Source organism: Aulostomus chinensis, chromosome 9 (assembly GCF_037954235.1).
Source record: "Aulostomus chinensis isolate RoL2024-O1b breed Wild chromosome 9, RoL_Achi_v1.0, whole genome shotgun sequence".
In the NCBI taxonomy this organism is placed as follows: Eukaryota; Metazoa; Chordata; class Actinopteri; order Syngnathiformes; family Aulostomidae; genus Aulostomus; species Aulostomus chinensis.
This window is the reverse complement of record NC_141328.1, coordinates 15852030-15872935: the sequence shown is the minus strand read 5'-3', so window position 1 is coordinate 15872935 and position 20906 is coordinate 15852030. Positions and strand designations below refer to the sequence as shown.

Here is a 20906-nt window from a genome sequence, read left to right as displayed (position 1 = left end):
AAGCAAGAAGAAAACGAAAACAAAGAAAGTCAAAGATAGGAGATGGAAGTGTTCAATGGCGAGCAGTTTTTTTCTTGTTGTTTGCGCTTCAACCACTAGATGGCACCTGACAACCATGTTATCGTAGTAAAAGCTCATTCAGCTTGTATCCATCCAGTGGTTCCTCCTCCAGTATTCCTCCAAAGATATTTGTTTTTAGCACATGATTTTAACGCATAGGGAATATGCTATTTTTATTTGATAAAACACCGAGGAGGAATTTAAAAAAATAAAAACAGACCAAAACAGACCACGGACACATTTCGATGAATTTCAGGACGGAAATAACCTTTCAGTATTGAGTGTAATAAAACAACCGGTAAAATACACGAGACGCCCAGTGATTGTCCTATTTATTAATTAAGCAGTTTAATTTTCGCTGTCAGCGACCCTAATATGCTACTAAAGCTCCAAGGCTGTGGTGGGGCGTTAAAAACAATGGGACAGGTGAATTTGGACACCGGTAACCATAGTTATAAGATACGGTGTTAAGCTACCTATAGTGGGCCATCACACCAGCGAGAATGAGAAATGATTACCTTCAAAATAAAAGCTTTCCTGTTCTTCTGAATTGCAGCGCGGCATACTTTTGCTCGTAGGTGCATTATTCTGACAAGGAAAACTGGAAATATTGACGTTATTTTCAGGCGTTCCCGACAACTGCTTCGCAAGCTTCCAATGTTATCTCAACGAAAGTTACTTCTAAGAAGCTCGACAACTTTTCGTTCCAGAGTATTTGTACGAAACGTCGGGTCTGCTGTTAGAAATTAATCTTCAGACGTGACGGAGGTAGTAGACATTCAGGCTTTTTCCGGGCTAGTTGGGAGGAAACTAGGCAGTACAATGCATACGCTGGCGTCCAACGGAACCATAATGGACTTGGAGTCGGAGTTGGTCAAGATTAAAACTCACTACTGCGGGTAAGTGGCTCGCTGGAGGAAGTAGTAGCAATAGAGGTTTCCACATGATGTAGCGGTCCGGGAACGAAGGCGGAGGACACCTGTGGCAGGGGTATCTCTATAGTACATAGAACATGTAAGGTCGTGGTGTTGTGGTTCACTGTGTCCCCCGGTCTTCCTGGCAGGTCAGGTCAGTGGTGATGTGACAGTGCCCAACATCTTTACCCGACCCATCTGTTGATGTTGATGAGATAATTCGCTTTGGACTTTGGTGATATTCACTGCCTAGTTTATCGAATTAAAAAAAAATCAGTTGTGTTGATGGCATCAGGATAATTGTTTGGTATTTTGCTGTAAACACTGAGGAAAATATGTCATGGATGCCCTAAGTAAGTCAATGTTACGAAAGCTGTAGATCCAGATTCTTAGACTGTACATGACTAAACATAAGTGTCTTCTTGGGCGGGCTAAGGTGATGTCACTTCTCAGGTCAGTCTCTTACTCTTTGTACCTGTATACGTCTTTATATGCCTATGACGTCATTACCTGGACTTGGACAAGCATGGCAACACTCTTAACTGCAGAGACTGTAAAAATTGTGCTTTTGTATTGCAGCTTTCTCATTTTGGTTTCATTAATCTCATTTAATTCACATGCTCAAGTCACATTTTTGGATTGCAGCAAAGCACCTTGCTATTACTATTTACAACTCTACATTTTACATTATAATTCATATATTGGATTTGATATCGTTGGGATTTGGCGGCATGGTGGTGCAGTGGTCAGCACTGTGTCCTCACAGCAAGAAGGTTCCAGGTTTGAGGGCATGGGATCTTTCTGTGTGGAGTCTGCATGTTCTCCCTGTTCCTGCGTGGGTTCTCTCTGGTACTCCAGCTTCCTCCCACAGTCCAAAGACATCAAGAGGGGATGAGGCTGATTGATACTCTAAATTGACTGTAGGTGTGACTGTGAGTGTGAATGGTTGTCTGTCTCTATGTGTTGGCCCTGCGATGGACTGGCGACCTGTCCAGGGTGAACCCCGCCTCTTTCCCGTAGCCGCCAGGATAGGCTCCAGCCCCCCCACGACCCTCAACAGGAATAAGCGGAAGAAAATGGATGGAGTTGGGATTTTAAATTTAAAGAAGTACTTTTGAAGAAGTATAAAATGTGACATACTATTTACTCCATAATCCGTGATTTAATGTGAAAACTAATGAAAAATTTAAGCCATAAAATTTTAAATCAACCACCTCCTCGTCTTAAAGTTGCCATGAAAGAAAACTTTTATATTCCTAGTGTTAATCCTGCCATCTATTTAAATTCTTCATTTATCGCTCACAAATATGTTTAAAAAATAATATCAGAGTTGTTTTTGTTTTTTTTTTACACCCAAATCCATGTCTTTTCTCTGACTGTAATTCAAACCTATGATTACTCATCTCGCATTTAGGGTTGCTACTAATTTTGCATCAAATGAAAATGTTTTTCTGAATTTTATGTCCCTCCCTCTGTCACATGATACTTCAAGGCCTCAAAAGAATGCAGCTGATAAGCTTTTGAAAACGTATTTAGAATGTCAAACAAATTCTACAAATTGATTCATCCGAATTTGCTCGCAGAGAGCGAACCAGAAATAGCCTGTTGTGCAGCTTTTGCACACATTTAGTGCCATTGGTAAATCTACGGTAAATGCCAATCAATATCCACAATAAGTCCCTCCCTTTCTTTTTATTTCTACTAAATACATGTTAATACACAGAAACAACCACGGTAGTACTCCGATATATGCGTTCCTGGGCCTCCAAAATTGAAAATATTTTTTTGAGTTTTCCAGAAGAAGTAGAAAACTTTGGACACTACCCGTTAACCAAGATGGTAATCAACGCGGAAACGAAAGAAATATTTTGATGAGAGGGTTCTAAGGTCAGTGTGGTTGGTTTATGTTCTTGTACTTAAGAGTCCCAGAGAGTACTGGGCACTCTCGAGTGTATGCTCAACAAATAGTACAAGGGTCAGGTTCTTGCACTCTATTCTGAGAGAGTGTAAGAGGTTTTTCCTCGTTTTTTTGGCTCCAACGCGTTCCGGTTTTATTGACAAGTGAAAAAGAGAGCATTCTTATAAATATGTCTCAGATCACGCAAATAGGAAAACATGGAGTAGTCAAGCTCAGCAATCTAAACTGACTGACATAAGTACATTTCATGGGTGTCAGAATCCAATTAAACTGGTTTAAAAGGTGCATAACCTGGGCACAGAACGAGGTGCAAAATGGTTTAATTTGGTTTTGAAATCATAGGTATGTTCCTGGCTTCATGAGTGAAGGTTTTATTTCAAATATCTGAAAATAATACAATAAAGGCAATGACAGCAAAAACAAACCAAAAACAATATTAACTATACTATTGATACTACTGAAAGTAATAGGAGGGAACATAAACTCATTCAACCCCCTTCTCCACTACTCAGTAATGAATAATCATCAGTTGACTTCATAATGCCATCACAGCGCTTTAGTTTCTCATTGCTGTACATGTTTAAATGTATATACCCACACAACAAAAACATATTTACATACCATGGAAAATAAATAATGCAAATAAACAAGGAAATAAAAAATCTTGAAGAACGCCTGGTGAGAGCGCTTCCTCCTCCTAGTACCCTGTGACAACTACACGTACCGCTTTTTGAACTTTGCTTTAGCACTGCACTCAATCCATTCTCCACATAGAAACGCAAAAATCTTCCAGTGTCACACTGACACAAAGAAAGTTTTAAATTTACCTGGCAACCCATATTATCTCCTCATTTCTATTAAAAAAAATAGTTTTTGCATTTAGCCAGGGACGTGAATAAAACCATCAGAGTGTAAGTAACTCGGTGACAAGCCTCTGAAAGAACTTTGCTGATGCAAAGAAAGGCTGCACAGTGTGGAGGTTCACGTGACGGCTGGCGATGGAGACGACCCTCGGTCCCTTCAGTTCACCTTTTTGGTTCAGATATCCAGAGTTTTGATGAATATTGGAATCCTTTATTTATTTATTTAGATTATTGTCTGATGGCCAATAAAAAAAGATGAATTAAATGATCATTTGATTGATATTTTGGATCTGCTAATACGACATCTAATTTTTACTGATTCAAATTCTCACTTAACTTTTTAATGAATTCAGCTAGTTTGCACTTTTTATTTTCAGGTCATTTAAGATAAAGTTTTCTTTTAATGTAAAAAATATTGTTTATTAGTCTTTTTAATTTGTATTTTTTTTGATTAGTTGTTTGTATGGGTTTTAATACTGCAAGTGTGTATGTATGAAATAAAATTAATTATAATAGATTTTGGCCCCGATTAAAAACATGTTAGTGGACCCCTAGTTTAATTTGTGTGACATCATCAGTAAGTTTTAGGTTAAATGGTGATATTTGTAATAAAATATGATAATTGGGCTGTTTGAAAAAGTAAAGTATCAGTTATGTAATATAAAACCACATTTGCTCTGATTACAAGAAAGATCTGTATTGATACAAAGCAGCCCTGGCTAACCTAATTATAGGCCTGTAGCTGTGTGTGTGTGTGTGTGTGTGTGTGTGTGTGTGTGTGTGTGTGTCTGACATCATTCCATGTAGACTAGAGTGGTGGGTGTTGGCTGTGAGAAGAAGTGCCTGCTGAGAAGCAAGCTGTCTGCGCTCCACCTTGTCAGAGTCCAGCAAACACTTGTCATAAGCACTAGGTGCGCACACACACACATGCACACTCACACGCATACACACAGAAACCTGTCAGACGCACACATACACTGGCGCGGTTACTGTTGCTTCCTCAGGGCTTGCATCCACATAGTGTCTTTCTGTAAGACAAAACGTGCTTTGCTGATACTTATTCTTAGACCTTAATTTGCAAGCTGCTGGTCCCGACCTTGGGCTGCGTGACAAAAATAGTCCTAAACTGATAAGACCGGCACCAATATGAAATTCAGCAACTTCGTGCTCTACTTCTCTGCTGTGTCAGGCTGCCATTCCTCAATAGAGGGACTATATTAAGAGACAAGAAATATTGATTATCATTGATTTAATAGTCTCTAGATCACTGCTACCTTCAGCATGCAAAGAAGTACAAATTTTTTGATCGGTCTTAAAACTGTATCATACACCTAAAAACACACTGAATACATACTTAGAAAGTCTAATTTGGTTTGGTTTGAAAATTGTCCAACAATATCCAACCGAGGACACACAAGACTGAATAAAAATCATGTTGTTGGACTTTTGTTTGCTTTCATTTTGTTGAGCTAATAACACTAAATCCACCCAGATGCTTGTGTTCATTCGTATGCTGTTAAAAGCAAACTCTGTTGTGCGTTTCTCTCTTTATTACGTAGCTTTGACCAATTAAGTAGCTTTGACCAATTAAGTAGCTTTGACCAATCACCTTTGAGCGGGCCTCAGTCTGTGTGGCGTGCAAAAGAGCATTTGCCAAAATCCAAGGCTGTGAAAATGGCCACAGTCTGATCATTTAACTTTTCATTCGCTCTGTTTTCATTTATCTGAGTGTACATCTGAGAGTAAACTAGCTACTTTTGACACGGTCGGCTTGTGTTCATCATCTTTCAACTTCGTGCAAATTTCTCAAATTGCATCGTGAACAATAAACCGGCGGATGGAACAAGTCAGTCTTGGAGCGGATATCCCTTGACTGCACCAGACATCTGGCCCTTTTTCACAGAGGCAGACCTGCTCTGATGGGTTCTGAAATTGTTGACATTTGTAATGTGGTATATGTATTTGTATTAACATCGACAGTTCCATAATTCCATTCAACTTTGCAGGTGACCAAAAATAGTTCTTTGTGGGTGAAGACATGCTGATTTATACCCCCAGCTGCATTATTAGTGCGCTCACTATAAAATGAATAGACTCAGTGTTCGTTTTCTGCTCTTTGTCCTGTGGTCTCTACTACTTAAATCTGGCTCTTTTTCTGTTGAATGTTTAACCCATTCACTCTCTTTCACTTTATACGTGCTATCTTGAAGCCCAATCGCACCCAGAGAAATGGAGAAACTGACACAAAATCCTGGTGGTGATATGGACTTGTTACTTTCGACAGGCTGTTGTTGTCAAAAAAATTTCCAAGGTCAAGAATAGAGTACCCTCTGTCAGCTCCACATCCATCCCCGGGCGGCTCCACATACATCCCTGGGTGGTTCCATGGGCACCCCCAGTGGCTTCTGCTGCCATTCCAGCTGGGCGGACAAAGCTGGCGCAGTCTTCCGCAGGGACTGGAGTAGTTCCGGTGGCCGGATGAAGCCAATGCAGCCTTTCCTAGTGCCTGTTCTGGCAGGGCAGATGAAGCCACTTTCTCCAGACCCCCTCCACCCACCCGGCCTGTTTTATTTCTTTATATATTTTGGACATTTGGGATTCGTCCCAGTGGCACGGTGGTGCAGTGGTTAGCAATGCTGCCTCGCAGCAAGAAGGTTATGGGTTCGAGTTTCAGCTTGGGCACGGGGTCTTTCTGTGCGGAGTTTGCATGTTCTCTGGCTTCCTCCCACAGTCCAAAGACATGCAAATGGGGACTAAGCTAATTGATACTCTAAATTGACCGTAGGTGTGACTGTGTGTGTGAATGGTTGTCTGTCTCTATGTGTTGGCCCTGTGATTGACTGCTAACCCGTCTAGGGTGAACACCACCTCTGGCCCAATGTCAACCCCCGCCCCCCCCCCCCCCCCCCCATGCTTAACGGATAAGTGAATAGAAAATGGATGGATGGAGGATTTCTTCCTTCCTGTGTCTTTGTGTGCTCTTCATTTCCTGTCTTGGTTTGTGTCCCACATTTTTTGAGTGCTTCACCTGGGTCCTGTTTTTTTTTTAATTTTCATTTTTTTATCAGTCCTTGTCAGTCACAGTCCTGCTCCTAGTATTTCTTGCCCCATCAGCTCCTTCCCTGCCCTTGTTTTCTCCCACCTGTTTCTTTTTGCATCATTAGTTGAAGGTATTTTATTTTAGCTGTAAGAGTCTGTCTGTCAGATCCTCATGTCACAAGACCTATTTCACCATGCTTATTCCATGTGATGTTTGTTAACCTGCCTCATGTTTTCCCATAGTTTATTTTGGTTAATTAAACTTATTAGTAATTTACAACATCACTAACTAGAAAATTTATGGGGCGGTTACTCTTAAGTTGTGTTTGTGTTTGAAGCTCTTAAGGAATCTCTTGATCTCTGTTCCATGGAGACAACATGTCACCCAGTCTTGTTTTTTTCTTTGTCTTCATCCAGGGACATGTTGATCACAGACCTGGCTGCCACGTTAACCTTTGTGGAGTTGTGTGAGGAGGTGAGAACCATATGCAGCGTTGCCAAGCAGCAGCCCATCACACTTAAGTGGATCGATGATGAAGGTGAGTAGGCCTCATGGTCAAATGGTGGTCTGTCCTGAAAGCGCCTGCTGTGTCCTTTATTCTGGCCCAAAGAACAGACTTTGGCTTATACATGTCATCATGGTCACTTGGGGTGGGTGTTGACAATTGCTAATCATTTTGATCATGACAAATTTTTTAAATGCAAATGGTAGAAAATGTGTAATGAAGTCAATCCATCCATCCATTTTCAACTGCTTATCCTGTTAAGGGTCACGGGGGGGTGGAGCCTATCCCAACAGCTACAGGCGAGAGGCGGGGTTCACCCTGGACAGGTCACCAGTCCATCACAGGACCAACACATAGAGACAGACAACCATTCACACTCACAGTCACACCTACAGTCAATTTAGAGTATCAATCAGCCTCGTCCCCTCTTGATGTCTTTGGACTGTGAGAGGAAGCTGGAGTACCAGAGAGAACCCACGCATGCACGGGGAGAACATGCAGACTCCACACAGAAAGATCCTGGCTTAAGCATGGGGTCTTTCAGCATGTTCTGCTCGAACTGGGAACCTTCTTGCTATGAGGCGACAGTGCTAACCACTGCACCACCAAGCTGCCCTGTGTAATGAAGTGTTTCTGATAGTTTATCACTCCACTGCAGCATCGCCAAACAACAACGGAGACAATCTTATGACATTTTATACCGTAGAACTTACTTTGATATGAATGGATCTATGGTAACTTGTAATGTTTGACTCCATATATTCCTCCTGGTAATCTTGTCTGTTGCTCTGCAGAATCTATTCTGTGTTCCCACTGAGGAATTTTTTTGGGAATTTGGACTGTCAAACTTCTTGCAACACAAAATGGTTCAAATGAACACAAAACCAGTGGTTCTAAATCAGAAAAAAATGATCCCCTACCTTTAGGAAGGTGGAAACTATAGTCCAGTCTTTGTGTCTGGAGTCATGCCACAGTACAAAAGGATCGGATAACACACAGTTACTGGTAGGTGATGTAGGACTCGCTCTCCCTAACCACATTACATGAGAGAGGCATACCCTTAATACCTCCATGTAGATGCATCAACCAAGATAAGGATATTGCTACTTGTGGAAGTCCCTGTTACACTGAAAAATCAAATGATGTCAGACGCACACACTGCGCATCCCCTGACTTTTACTGGATGCCTGCTTCCTGCTTCCAATGCTTGATTTCTGAGAGGAATTTGGTCCAGGAATATGGTTTTGATATCCATCATTCTTTATTAAGGATGTCATACTGAATTTAAAAAAAACTGCAGAGGAGTTAGGTTTTCATTTCATCTAATGTTAGGGCAAATTAAGATTGGTCGAAAACATAACACAAAAAATGCAATACATACTGAACCCTGGGCTTGTTGAATTGTTCCAACCCTAGTCTCTGTTGTCATGACCCAGCTCTCCTCTCTTATTGCTGTTTTCCTCATCTGCATCCTCTGTGTGTCCTCAAATAATCCTGTGCTATGTCTGTCGCTGCCGTCACCATGACAGTCAGCTGGCCAGCTTCAGCAATCAGCGGTGCAAATGCCTTCAGCATTAAACAGAGCAGAACACACTCTATTAGCTAAAAAAAGTAAAGGTGCTGGTTGTCAATCCTGGGCCTCAGTAGACACAGCAAGATGGACCTACTCCTTATGAGGATTAAACATGCTCATTTGATGAACATTTTCATTGTCCCATACGATTCATCCATTACAAATCTGATGGATTTCCTCTGTAGATGTTTCATACATAAACTGCCCTCACTGTTAACGCCAGCCTGTGAATTTATTTAAGCTGCTTCTGACTGATGCAGTTATGAATTAAGTCGATGAACACTCAGTTTCCATAGCAACCAAAATGCCATAGTCTGCTAAAAGAGCCGCTTGTGAAAGCAACTGTTTGCACCTTCCCTGTTGTTCTCCATATTTTTTTAAGGCTGCCTCTGACTGATCCGTGACTTATTTAGTCAGCATTTGGCTTGTACAAGTGCTGTCTCAACGGAACAATGACAACCTAATCTGATGTCTCAGGCCCTGAAGTCATAACATTGCAAGTTTTTTTTTCCTCTCGGAAATATTGAAACAGTTCTTGATGTCATGTAGACCATTTTGAACTGCTCTCAACACTATTATCTCTTATTAAGGTCATCCCACGCAAAAAATAAAAATCAGTTTAAATGTGCATATACTTATAGATAAATGCTGCCACCCTAGGCGAATGGAAGACCATCATGTCAGTCAGTTTTGCCAAATCCACTCAGTTATGCAGCTTTCATTATGTTATTTTTCATACCGAGACACATTTGCCTCCAGCATTGCTGGTGTTAAATGTTTGATATAACTTATTGGTTGTGAAAGCTGCCAGTTCGGGCTGATTGATGTAGACACTTAAAATTATCAATAATATTCATGTGACAGCCAGAGCAGTTAAGTTACACAGAATATTTTTGTGCAGCGTGCAAGATAGAACTAGTAATAATATTAAAAAACGTGTGCGTGCGTGCGTGCGTGCGTGCATGCGTGTGTGTGTGTGTGTGTGTGTGTGTGTGTGTGTGTGTGTGTGTGTGTGTAGGGGACCCTTGTACAATCTCGTCTCAGATGGAACTGGAGGAAGCATTTCGTATTCACAATCGAACCAAGAGGTCTGGACTGCTGCTGCATGGTGAGATAACTCCTATACTTTAGACCCAATTCACGAGTGCTTGTGTTGTTTTGTATTTTCCCAACATTATGGTAATGCGTCATTCTTTTCAATGTACTCATTTTTTTTGGGTGGGGGGGGGGGGTAGTATTTTGAGGAGAGGAAAAACAACACATTTGAAATAATTCTGTCTGGTTTTCTGACTCTTATTTTTTCTGGTAGTCTTTCCCAGTGTCCCGGAGCCTGGCATGCCATGCCTTGGAGAAGACAGTGAGTAAATCAACTTTGTACTCTTCAGCTCCTTCCAGAATGAGGATTCATCTTAACATTGGGTCTCCTTATGCTTAAGAACAGGATCTATGGTATATAATGAATGTGAGGCAGTTTGAAAGAAGCCTGACATTCAGCATCACCTCAGGGTTAACACTGATACAGAGTTACAGTCCTCAAGGTGTATTTATTTCACCTGATTTGCCATTAAAACTTTTCTTGTGCTTGCCGAGGAGTCTGCTCTCGTGCAAAAACAAAGAGTATGATTCTCCTGGAGGTTTGTTTGATGTGTGGACATTAGTTAGCCTAGAACATCCTAATATTTCTGCCTATATCCTCTGAAAACCACACTGTATTTAGGCTAATCAGTTATAAGTTAAGTTATATATTGGGGCTGTGATGGCTTGAGATAACAGAACCTGTATAGGAAAAGTAAATACCAAATGAAAATGCTATGGTATGTGTTTTTCAAATTAAGTTTTCATCTTAAACTTAAGAGCGGTACCAGAGACGTTGTAGGTACTGGACTGTGAAAGGCAGCGGCAAGAGCAGGTCTGCTGTGGGGAAGTGTTTGGTGTATGGACACAAACTGATGACAAGTTAACAAATAGTGAGTGGGTTTTCCATCCATCCATCCATCCATCCATCCATCCATTTTCTTCCGCTTATTCCTGTTAAGGGTCGCGGGGGGGCTGGAGCCTCTACCAGCGACTACGGGCGAGAGGCGGGGTTCACCCTGGACAGGTCACCAGTCCATCACAGGACCAACACATAGAGACAGACAACCATTCACACTCACAGTCACACCTACAGTCAATTTAGAGTATCAATCAGCCTCGTCCCCTCTTGATGTCTTTGGACTGTGGGAGGAAGCTGGAGTACCAGAGAGAACCCACACAGGAACAGGGAGAACATGCAGACTCACACAGAAAGATCCAGTGCCTGAGCCAGGACTCGAACCCTTTTTGCTGTGAGGCAACAGTGCTAACCACTGCACCACCGTGCCACCCCTGAGTGGGTTTTTCTACAACATATTCTATAATCCCCACATGAGTATTTAAAAAAGGTGTGTCCTTTATAGCTTGTGCGCTGCATATAATGAGCATCCATACAGTGAAACCCAGAAAACAGATGAACTAACGTAGTTGTGAACAGAAAAAGGACACAGACTACCGGAAATAAGTGAGGGACTACAACAGACAGTTATGATATCACTTGTGTCTTTTGAATTAATCGTAGCCTGAGATTTCCTCCAGAACAACTATGTTTCCTGAACAGACTATTAGGAAACGGTTTCAAAGAAAACTACCGCCTTCAGAATAATCTCAGTGTTGAATCTGGTGGTACAGCAGCAAGGCAAAACTCTCCCCCTGGCTGGAGGATGAGCTGCTGCTCCTGGCAGCAGTGCCCCACCTCCTGCCAGAGCTCTCACTGCAGGTCGAAGGTGGCAGAAGTTGAATTTGGGCTTGTCCACAGAGGCCTGATTTTCATAGCAGGGTTTTATTGGGTTGCCTTTAAATCAAGTGGTTCAGTGAATTAAAAACTTTCTGCTGCTACGGTAGTTTTGGTGTGTTACAAAATCGTGGTACACTGAAGATCCTATAGACGTAATTCTGACAATTGGTTGTCTGCGGTGCTTTTACATTACCTTCAACAATTGGTTCAGATCACATGAAACCTCAACAAAAATGTTCCAGGCACCCGGTAAGGTCTACTGTTTGTACCCATGGAAACCGGAAAAAGAAAGCCGCATGAAGTGGGTTCTCAAAAACTGCTAAATTAGTACCAAAATGATGGTATCAGCTTTTCCATGACAGTCACGCATTTCCAGGAAGATTTCAATATGCCAGAAAAAGATAACAGCTGTGTTTGTTATTATTGCAGGCTGAAGTTTTTAGCTCAAAGAAAGGTTTTTGTGGAATCAGAATCAGAATCAGAATCAGAATCTTTTATTGTTGCTGTACGGGGGGGGAGTACAGTGACAATAGTAAAAAAGAGCGCTCCTCCAGAGCCACCATGCACCACAGACTGCACATACAGGAAAAGATACAATAAATAGAAGAAACAATAAACAATGTGAGGACTGTAAAAATATAGAAAAAGATAAAAAATGTGCAAGATGCAAGTGAGGTAGTAGTAGGTAGGATGAGGTAGTTTGATGGTTGTTGATGGGGGGGGCGTCAAGAGAGTTGGATTCACCTGGATAAAGATGTGTATTAAATTGGAAGATGTATCTTAGAGTTTATAAAGGATTTTTTGGGGGTCTATTTTGCTGCTGTTAGTTTTCAACCTTTCTATGCTGGAGTTGTCTGACTTCTGGAGTTCCCAAGAAGTCAGACAATAAAGGAAAGGTGAAAATGTCTTTATGATATCAACACACCTAACAGTGAGTCATTGTAAGGCAAACGATACTTCATTTGCTATGAATTTAACATGTTTTTTTGGGTGGCGTATCATTTTGTTGTTGTTGTTGTTGTTGTTTTTTCCACTATGCAGTTCCCCGCGACATCAGGAAAAACACTTTGATGCATTATGCTTGTGTATTTCTGAGGATCTAAAATGGGAGCATCATGGGACCATGATTTTTCTCTGTCTGTTCTGACAAGGAAATGGTCTTCATTTTTCTGTAAATAACCATCTGAGGGCCACGATTATCTTTTGAATTTCATAGTACTTTGGTTTGTAGTCCTCTATACTTGACTTTAGACCTGATGGACCGAAAGTCCGTTCCATCTCTAGGCCCCTGCTGCTGCTTTATTAGACTTAAAAGCAATTCAGTTGCAAAATGAGGAGTAAAAAAAAAAAAAGTTGTTGCTATACTTTATTTTGATATTGCTGTACTGTTATTGGCCACTTGCCTCTCCCTCTCGCTCACGTCCTCCCATGTTGATGCTGCAGTACTCCCTCACTGTCTGTTTGCTGTGACAGCAAGTTTCAGTAGCGTTTGGACTATACTCTGAGTGTGTTTTTGTGTGTGTGTTTGCTGCGATGGGAGCCCTGTTCTATAGCCCCGAGGCTGACCACTGGTTCACTGTGTGAAGAAAGCTTGTGACTATCATTCTGTAGGTAGGTGAAGAAGAATACACACAAGTGCAGTCAAATAGAAACCGACAGAGTCTCTGGGAAGCTCTGCTTGCTGTGAATGGTATGTTGCATTAACAACTCTGAAGTGTCAGCCTAATTAACTTGCTGTTGGGTTACATGCAAAGAAAAGAGGAAAGACGGAGATTTTAGAAGGGAGACAGTGTTGTTGCTTTTTATGATAATTCTATCAGGAGATATGGTTTAGTACAAAACGTCAGAGAGTCTGTTATACTTTGAATGGCTGTGAAAACACTCAAATATTAGTTGGTACAAGTTCATGACAATGGAGTTGAACAGCATTTGTTTTTGACCAAATATACTTGAATAGCTGTAGACGAAAGGACGTCAAAGACTTTTTCTACATTCCTTTAATACGTGTAATGAGTTGTTCTTGAACCCAAGTTTAATACGAAGTATCATTTTGACCTGATAGTGGTTGTGAGTCAAAGGCTTATAAAGTTTTACAATTTATCATAAGGGGAACATGACTGTTAACAATGTACCAGTTCACATGTAGACCCATCAAATATTTGTCAAGTCATTTCACTCTTTGTCTTCAGTGTAAATGTACACATCATGGCCCCAGACGGACAAACACTTGCCATGCTTATATGGGCGGCAATTTTCCATTATTAAACAGATGAAACTGCTTCCTGAATAAGTTAACCTCATTTTCTGGTGACCTTAACCTGAATGAGGTCATAGTTGGAGTAAGACGTAATAGGGTTTGGAAACGTGAAGTATTCAGATCTTAGTTACATTATTGAAGTGTGTTGTTGAGATATATACACCTGAATTACACCGTGAAGTCCCACTGCACTTTTTGCAGAATTTTTGCACCACCAGCCAAATGAATTCAATTAACAAATGGTTAAACATGGGCACAAACAGTACTGAGTAAAACCCGAGTCCCATCCTAAGGGTCAGGCAATGATCTGCAGAAGTGTCGGTACCACTTATGTGCCAAAGCTAGTCTGCTACCCAACATCATCACCAGAAGAAGATCAAGAAGAAAGCCAGGGCAGGGCACACTTTCAGAGATGTTCACAAGCGATGTAGCATTGCTCTGCAGGCATTAATAGAGTGAATGATGTCAGTTTGCCTCCGTAAAATAAGCCAGCTTGAGTTCACAAAGTACTGTCTCTCCGCTGAAATCATGTACATTTCCAGAGTGGTTTCATTAATTCCACTTAAAAAAGGAAGGATTTAAATGAGAATGTTTGTCTTGACGTTGCTTTGTAAAGCACTTACCAGAGAGCACAAATTTAGGATTCGTGTTGCATTCAGGTGCTCTTCTTTCGTTGAAATTTGTTAAACTGTCACAACTGTCTTCTTCTGTCATTACACAATAATCACAGCAAGGAACAATCACATAATCCCATCACTGCAAGCAGTTCTCATCAAGCCACAGATTATTCCTTTCCTCCAATTCTCAAGGCGTTTTTCATGTTTTTTGTGGCATGTTAAATAGTTAAATGCTGAATTTCATAACAATATCCCATTCATTTGTACATAGTTACATTTTAAAATTACAATTGTTTTTTTTTTGTGGAAATGAAAAATGTATGTGTTTTCATTCTAATCCATACTTACATACATTACATAACTCAGTTTTCAAAATAACAAAAAAAATGGACTTGTCTCTCCTGCAGTCACAATGAATAAAATGAATGAAGAATCAAACCTGATGACAATTTAATCTGGACTTGGCAACTGTCACTTTGCCTGATGATCCCATCAGTTATTAGACAATTTTTGAAAAATGTATGGAAATCTAGAAGTGTCACTTCTGTAGTGATTTCATGATAGAATCTTTTTTTTTAATGATTTGTAAATATGCTTTCTAAGATCTGAGGAACTTCTAAGATCCAATCAAAGGCAATGAATGGCAACAATAGACAAGCTCCTCGGCTTTCTCTTTTCAGTCTTAATTTGTGTGTGTGTGTGTGTGTGTGTGTGTGTGTGTGTGTGTGTGTGTGTGTGAGCGAGAGAGAGAGAGAGAGAGAGGGAACAGACCCATGTCTGTGTGGAAAGGGAGTGATGAAGGTGGGAGGCGGAGGCGCTGTTCAAATCCTGGATGATACACTCAGCCGACGGAGGCAGCCCTGCCTTGCACCGGCTGAGTCCCCACCTACCACCAGTACCAGCAAGCCCCGCCCAACCCTCCACCCTCCTCCTCTTTCCTTTTCCCCTCCCCACCGTTCCACTGCTACCACTTTTCCCAGCATCCTCCCCCTCTGTCAGCTGTGTGGCACCGCTGTCTCTCCAGGGAGGAGCCGACTGTGCTGCTGCATCACACTAAACACAGATGGGCAAGGGGGGCAGTGTAAAAGTGAAACACAGGGAGAGAAAGCGCAGGGGGGGGGGGGGGGGGCAGAACTGTAATGTGTAGCTATCAATGTACAAGGCAGGCACACAGTTTTTTCCTTTATTTTTGGCTGTGCCTGCCTTGCCAGAAAAAAAGGAGAGAGACTACTTCATCATGGATAACAAGTGGTAGAAGCAGAAGGGTGACAGACAGAGAGGGAAAAAATTAAACCTCCTTGACAAAAGCAAGGCGACTCTATCAACTGAGGATAGAGGGAGAAGAAAAGGCGAGCAAGAGAGGGAGGGAATGAGGAAATAATCAAATAATTCCCAGAGAGAGGAGAGGGAGAGGGAGAGGGAGAGGGAGAGGGAGAGGGAGGGATCATCAGAGAGAGGGAAAGGAGGGGATGTAGCAGTGTATCCTTGCCGGCTCACCACACATATACACGCACACATGTACACACAACACACACGCGTACACTCAACCTGGATAATGTGCTGAAAGAGGTGGAGAGGGAGGAAGAAGACAAACCGGTGAGCTATCTATCTCTGCATCCATCCATCCTTCCATCCACCATCATCATCATCATCATCATCATCATCAATCTGTGTGCGTGTGATTATACACCAATTCAGAGACAATAGATGTGGATGAGTGCGTTCTTGCTGCGCTTCTGGTTTGCGTGTGTGTGCCTGTCTGCACATGAGAGCGCTGTCTTCTTCCATGATTAGCATGTGTGTTTGATTCAACCCTTATTACTCATTGTGTCACGCATTGCAGGCGGGGATTGTGTGCATGCAACCTGCTAGCCGTGCTAGCATGGCTGGTGCCTGTTCCCGTCTGCTTTCCTTCCCTATGTTCTTGCAGTGGGGGGCTCCTTGTTTGCACCTGCTAGCCAGTGTGACATGGTGTTACTGGGCATATGTGTGTTTAAAGGTTGCATTGCTATGCTGTGTATGATTGAAACCATATTTCAGACTACAAATGGTCTTAAATTCAGTTGTGTGACGATGATGCAGGTTGATTACAGTCAAACACACACACTGGATCCACTGGAATCCCTTTAAACTGAGAGAGGCTTTTTTTTGTCTCTGACAAGAATGTATTTCAAGCAGAGAATTATTGGCCGCATTAAACGGCTTAATTATATTTTGATATGGCCGCAAAATTGACCTTCGTAAGCCATTGTATATGAAAATGTCTGTCTGTCTCCCTGTGTGTATATATTTATACTGTATATATATGTACACACATGCATGCAGTACATATACATACAGTATGTATGCATATATATGTATGTGTATATATATATATATATTTATATATGTATATACACACACATACACATACACATAGTCATATACCATGTGTGCTCACTGTTCTGTAAATGTAATGAAAGGAAAATATGTAAGCGGGTTTCTGCCATTTTCCATACACAGTTTGATTCATAGAGCTACACAGTTGTATTGATCTATAAAAATGAGCAACAAGATTTTGATTTTTCTCATGATGAATCATGAGAGAGGAGGTGGTATATGACTTGGATATCTGGTAATGTGTATTTGACAAATATTTATGTGACAAAATGTAGGCTCTTGTTTCGAGCCAAGCTCTGAGAGGACAATGTGGCCTGAACTATTAATCTGAATCCAGAAAAGTGAAATAATGGCAAGACAAAAAAAAGGAGAACCGTTTCTTTTAACCTTGTTAAATGCACTGTCCTGTTAATGCTTTAGAGAAATAAACTGGGGATGCATAGAAGGAACATTTAAAGCCATAAGTAAGTACTTGAGAGGCAGAATATACATTTTGGGTGAAGTATTACTTTAACTACAAAACAGATTTTTCTGCTGCAGCTTTCAGAATACATAATCAGTCTATTTCCTCCAGTCTTTTTGTTTGAAAGTCTTACTTTTCCTGCGACTCACCCATGAATTCACATGCATGAGTGGGAGGGATGCAGTTTATTGTAGGAAGATTGCATTTTTAGCTATGTGCGATCTGTTTGTGTGCAAGCTGTGGTTGTTGTTGCAGCCAATTTGAAACAAGACTATATAACTTTTGCTGAAGACCGGCAGTAGTGACTGCTGCTGCTACAGGTGGTCGTTACAGGTCCATGGTAGTGAGCCGGTCTGCTCTAGTTTAAATGGGAGAGAAACGGTATTTTAACGTGGCCAGAAGACTGACATAGAAGAGAGCAATGATATTTTGGGACTCGGTGAAATGTCTTTTTTGTTTTATTTTGGACATTCTTTCCTATAAAGGTGTGTGTGATTTGGAGACTTTCTGCAATTTACAGTAATATCCATTGGTGGAACTGACACAGTAGAGCTTGGACTCAGACCTTCAAAATGACTAAACAAATGTGATGAGCAATTCAGAGGTCCGGGGCCATTAAAAAAAAAAAAAAATTACCACAGGGAATTAAAACCCCATACAGAAAAAGAGGCCAGTGCCCATCTGGAGGCTGTGTGGTCCAAACACTTGGCTGAGTGCTCACCTCTATAGGCCATCCCATGATTCAGTGTCTTGGTTACACGGTGTATTAATTGTTACAATGCATTCTTCTGCTGTTGCACCACTAGTAATGACTTAGTCCTTTCTATGTTGGCTATTTCTCTCCCTAAAGTGTGCACTTAAGCTTTCAGACCCTGGGCTTGCCTTTCTGTCACTTGCTCCCTGCAGCTCTGGGAGTTGAATACAGCTGGAGTATTGCATCTCAGGGGCTAAATCTGGTTTGAGGGTATTTGAGGCTGTGTAGCTGTAGTAGCTGTGCTCTGTGGAACCTGAGTCATCCTCTGTATTGATCCCTACACCGTTTCTATCTATTTATGAGCCCGTCCGGCACTGTCGCTGCATGTGTCTATCTGGAAGTTTCTTTTCTTTTTGTCAGTTTTGCTGACTGGACACTGACCTATTAATAGCGCTTATAAATAATATGTTTAATAGCCCAGCCTGCATTGCAGTTGTTGACATAAAATGCTGCACAAAGCAGTCTATGTTCTCCAATTTCCTATTCTTGAAAGCCTTGAGAGGGAATCGGTGTATATTAGCACCTGGATCTCTGTTTTTGAGATGTATGGGTTTGATGGCTCACTGGGACTGCATTTTGAACCTCCAGTCTGCCTGTAAGTAGTTTAAATGGTAATCCTGAGAAATCAGAGTAAACAGAATGCTCCCTTCAATGTCTGGCTGAACCTGACACAAGTAACAGCTCATGATACATGTTCAAACATGACTCACGAGAGGGAGCAGCATCTCTTTTCTCTACATTTGACTTTTACATCGCCACACTCTGTTTATTAAACACCACATACATTTGCTTCTGTCACCACTGCATGTACACAGACCTCTGTCCAATTGCAGAGAACAAAAAAAGTATAAACCAACCACTTAAGAAACACTTGACTCTAATTGCCTTGGGTAGTCATAAGGGCTTAACAGTATGGGGAAAATGTCTAGCTGTGATTACTGTTTGTGCAGTTTGGATATGATTCATATTATTCATATGGAATAATCAGTCTTGTATAGTTATTTATATTTTCATCAAAAATACTGAAATAAGAGTGTATGTTTTTGCAGGGATCTTTATAGTGGTTTCTTAAGACTGTAGAATACAATTTTGGAATACCAATTTATCTCTGCAGCACCATAATACTTCATAAAGAATGGTAATTGGGGCCTTACGCAATATTGGCCTAATATTAGAAACAATTAAAATTTTGATTGTTAGCATTTATTTGACATTTGTTACTCAAATGCAGGGATTATTCATGATGGTCTCTATTGTTGCTTGATGACAAATAATTCTTGAACACAGCTCAGACAAGCAAGAAAATCACCTGTCATATCAGATATTCCTCCAATTATAACAGGCTTTCAGACGCACAAGTTCCAGCCTCAGGGAACTGGTCTTTAACCTGGGACAATTGCAGCTAGCGATGAAGGAGGTTGCTTCATTTACGGGTTTTGTGGACACAAATCAATTAGCATGAATCTCCTATATGAATATTCTTCTGTTTGTTTTGTTTTAATCACCTCAGCTGCTTTTCCAACCTGACAAAGTCCAGACCGTAGGAAATCATATTATCATCATGTTTTCAGCCTTTGCTGCCATGATGCATTGCTGCCATCGTAACACTGAAAGCACTCTGTCCACTCAATACTGGTTAACTGTGGGATTACGTAATCTAATCAACCTTGGTTTGCAGCCAGCGATGCGATGGGGAAGCTACTTTCAAAATCCAATTTCAGTGCAGTCATTACTTGCTGTAAGGTGTAGCCACTGATGTAATCCTCGTGGACGGTCATCTTGGCGATAGAATCTGATGGCTTCTGTCAATTATGGATTCATAATAATGCACTGAAATTTTTTGTCACTGTTTTTAGTCCTTATTTTATCTAAAACATTCCCGCTGCGTCCCATAATCTCTTCTATCAATACCATTTGTTTTGTGATTCACACAGCGAAGAGTGCTTTCAAAGTTTGCTTGGCCAGGATGCTCTTTCCATCCACTGATTTTTCCAGTCATACTTAAAAAAATATGTTAAAAGGTGCAATCAAAATTCCCTTTTGATGAAAGAGGAATATGAACATGCAGACCTTAATGGAATTAAGTTTTGACAGACAATTAATATGTTTAGATATGACAAGTTATGTTCCGAGCAGTTTAAAGCTTTGACTCCAAAGAATACAGGGATGTCATTCACATATATCATGGTCTTTTCTATGTATTTGTCATAGATATTTGAACTGTGCTTATCTCTTTCAGTCCTGGAAAAAATGTCCACAAGCTAAGTTCATACAGGGTTAGTACCATAACATCTTTTAATAACTTTTGCAGATTTCAGGAAAACATTGATAGGGATGAAATTGTTAAATATGCTCTTCTGCATTATTGTCTTTTTTCCCTCTCAAGGAGCTTAAAAACATCACATTGAACAATGAAAAATGTTTGGCACTCGATATCGCTGCTCAGTATGGATGATGACTGCCATACCAATTATACCATATTTAATTAGATTTTGATGTTCAATACAGAGGCAAATAAGAAATACATAAAAGGGAATCAATACACAAACGTTTTTAGGTTTTAGATTTTAATGTCCAAGAAGAATGATTTTGGAGAGCCTCAGTTTTTGCTGCAGTGTGTTCCAGTTTGATGGAGCAGAATAAGAAAAGCTCTCTCAGCCCAGTTCAGTGTGAACGGAGGGCTGAGGGGACACAATAGACTCTGTGAAGGAAGGTTACAACTGCAATGTTTTGGATTCATGGGAGTAAACC

The 20906-nt window shown here is 40.9% G+C and overlaps 1 protein-coding gene across 4 annotated transcripts in view; it reads left to right on the top strand.

The window, feature by feature from the left end:
• Positions 1 to 699: 699 nt before the first annotated feature.
• The window catches only part of prkcz (protein kinase C, zeta), a 114981-nt gene continuing 94774 nt past the window's right edge, over positions 700 to 20906 (top strand). For all 4 annotated transcript variants that reach the window (XR_015117882.1, XR_015117884.1, XR_015117883.1 and 1 more), the window contains exons 1-4: positions 700 to 959; positions 7212 to 7333; positions 9892 to 9981; positions 10183 to 10230. Coding sequence is in view for 1 of the 4 variants with exons in the window: in XM_086213936.1 (XP_086070062.1) it covers positions 883 to 959; positions 7212 to 7333; positions 9892 to 9981; positions 10183 to 10230 (337 nt within the window). In the remaining 3 variants the exon portion in view is untranslated. The remainder of the gene's footprint in view (positions 960 to 7211; positions 7334 to 9891; positions 9982 to 10182; positions 10231 to 20906) is intronic.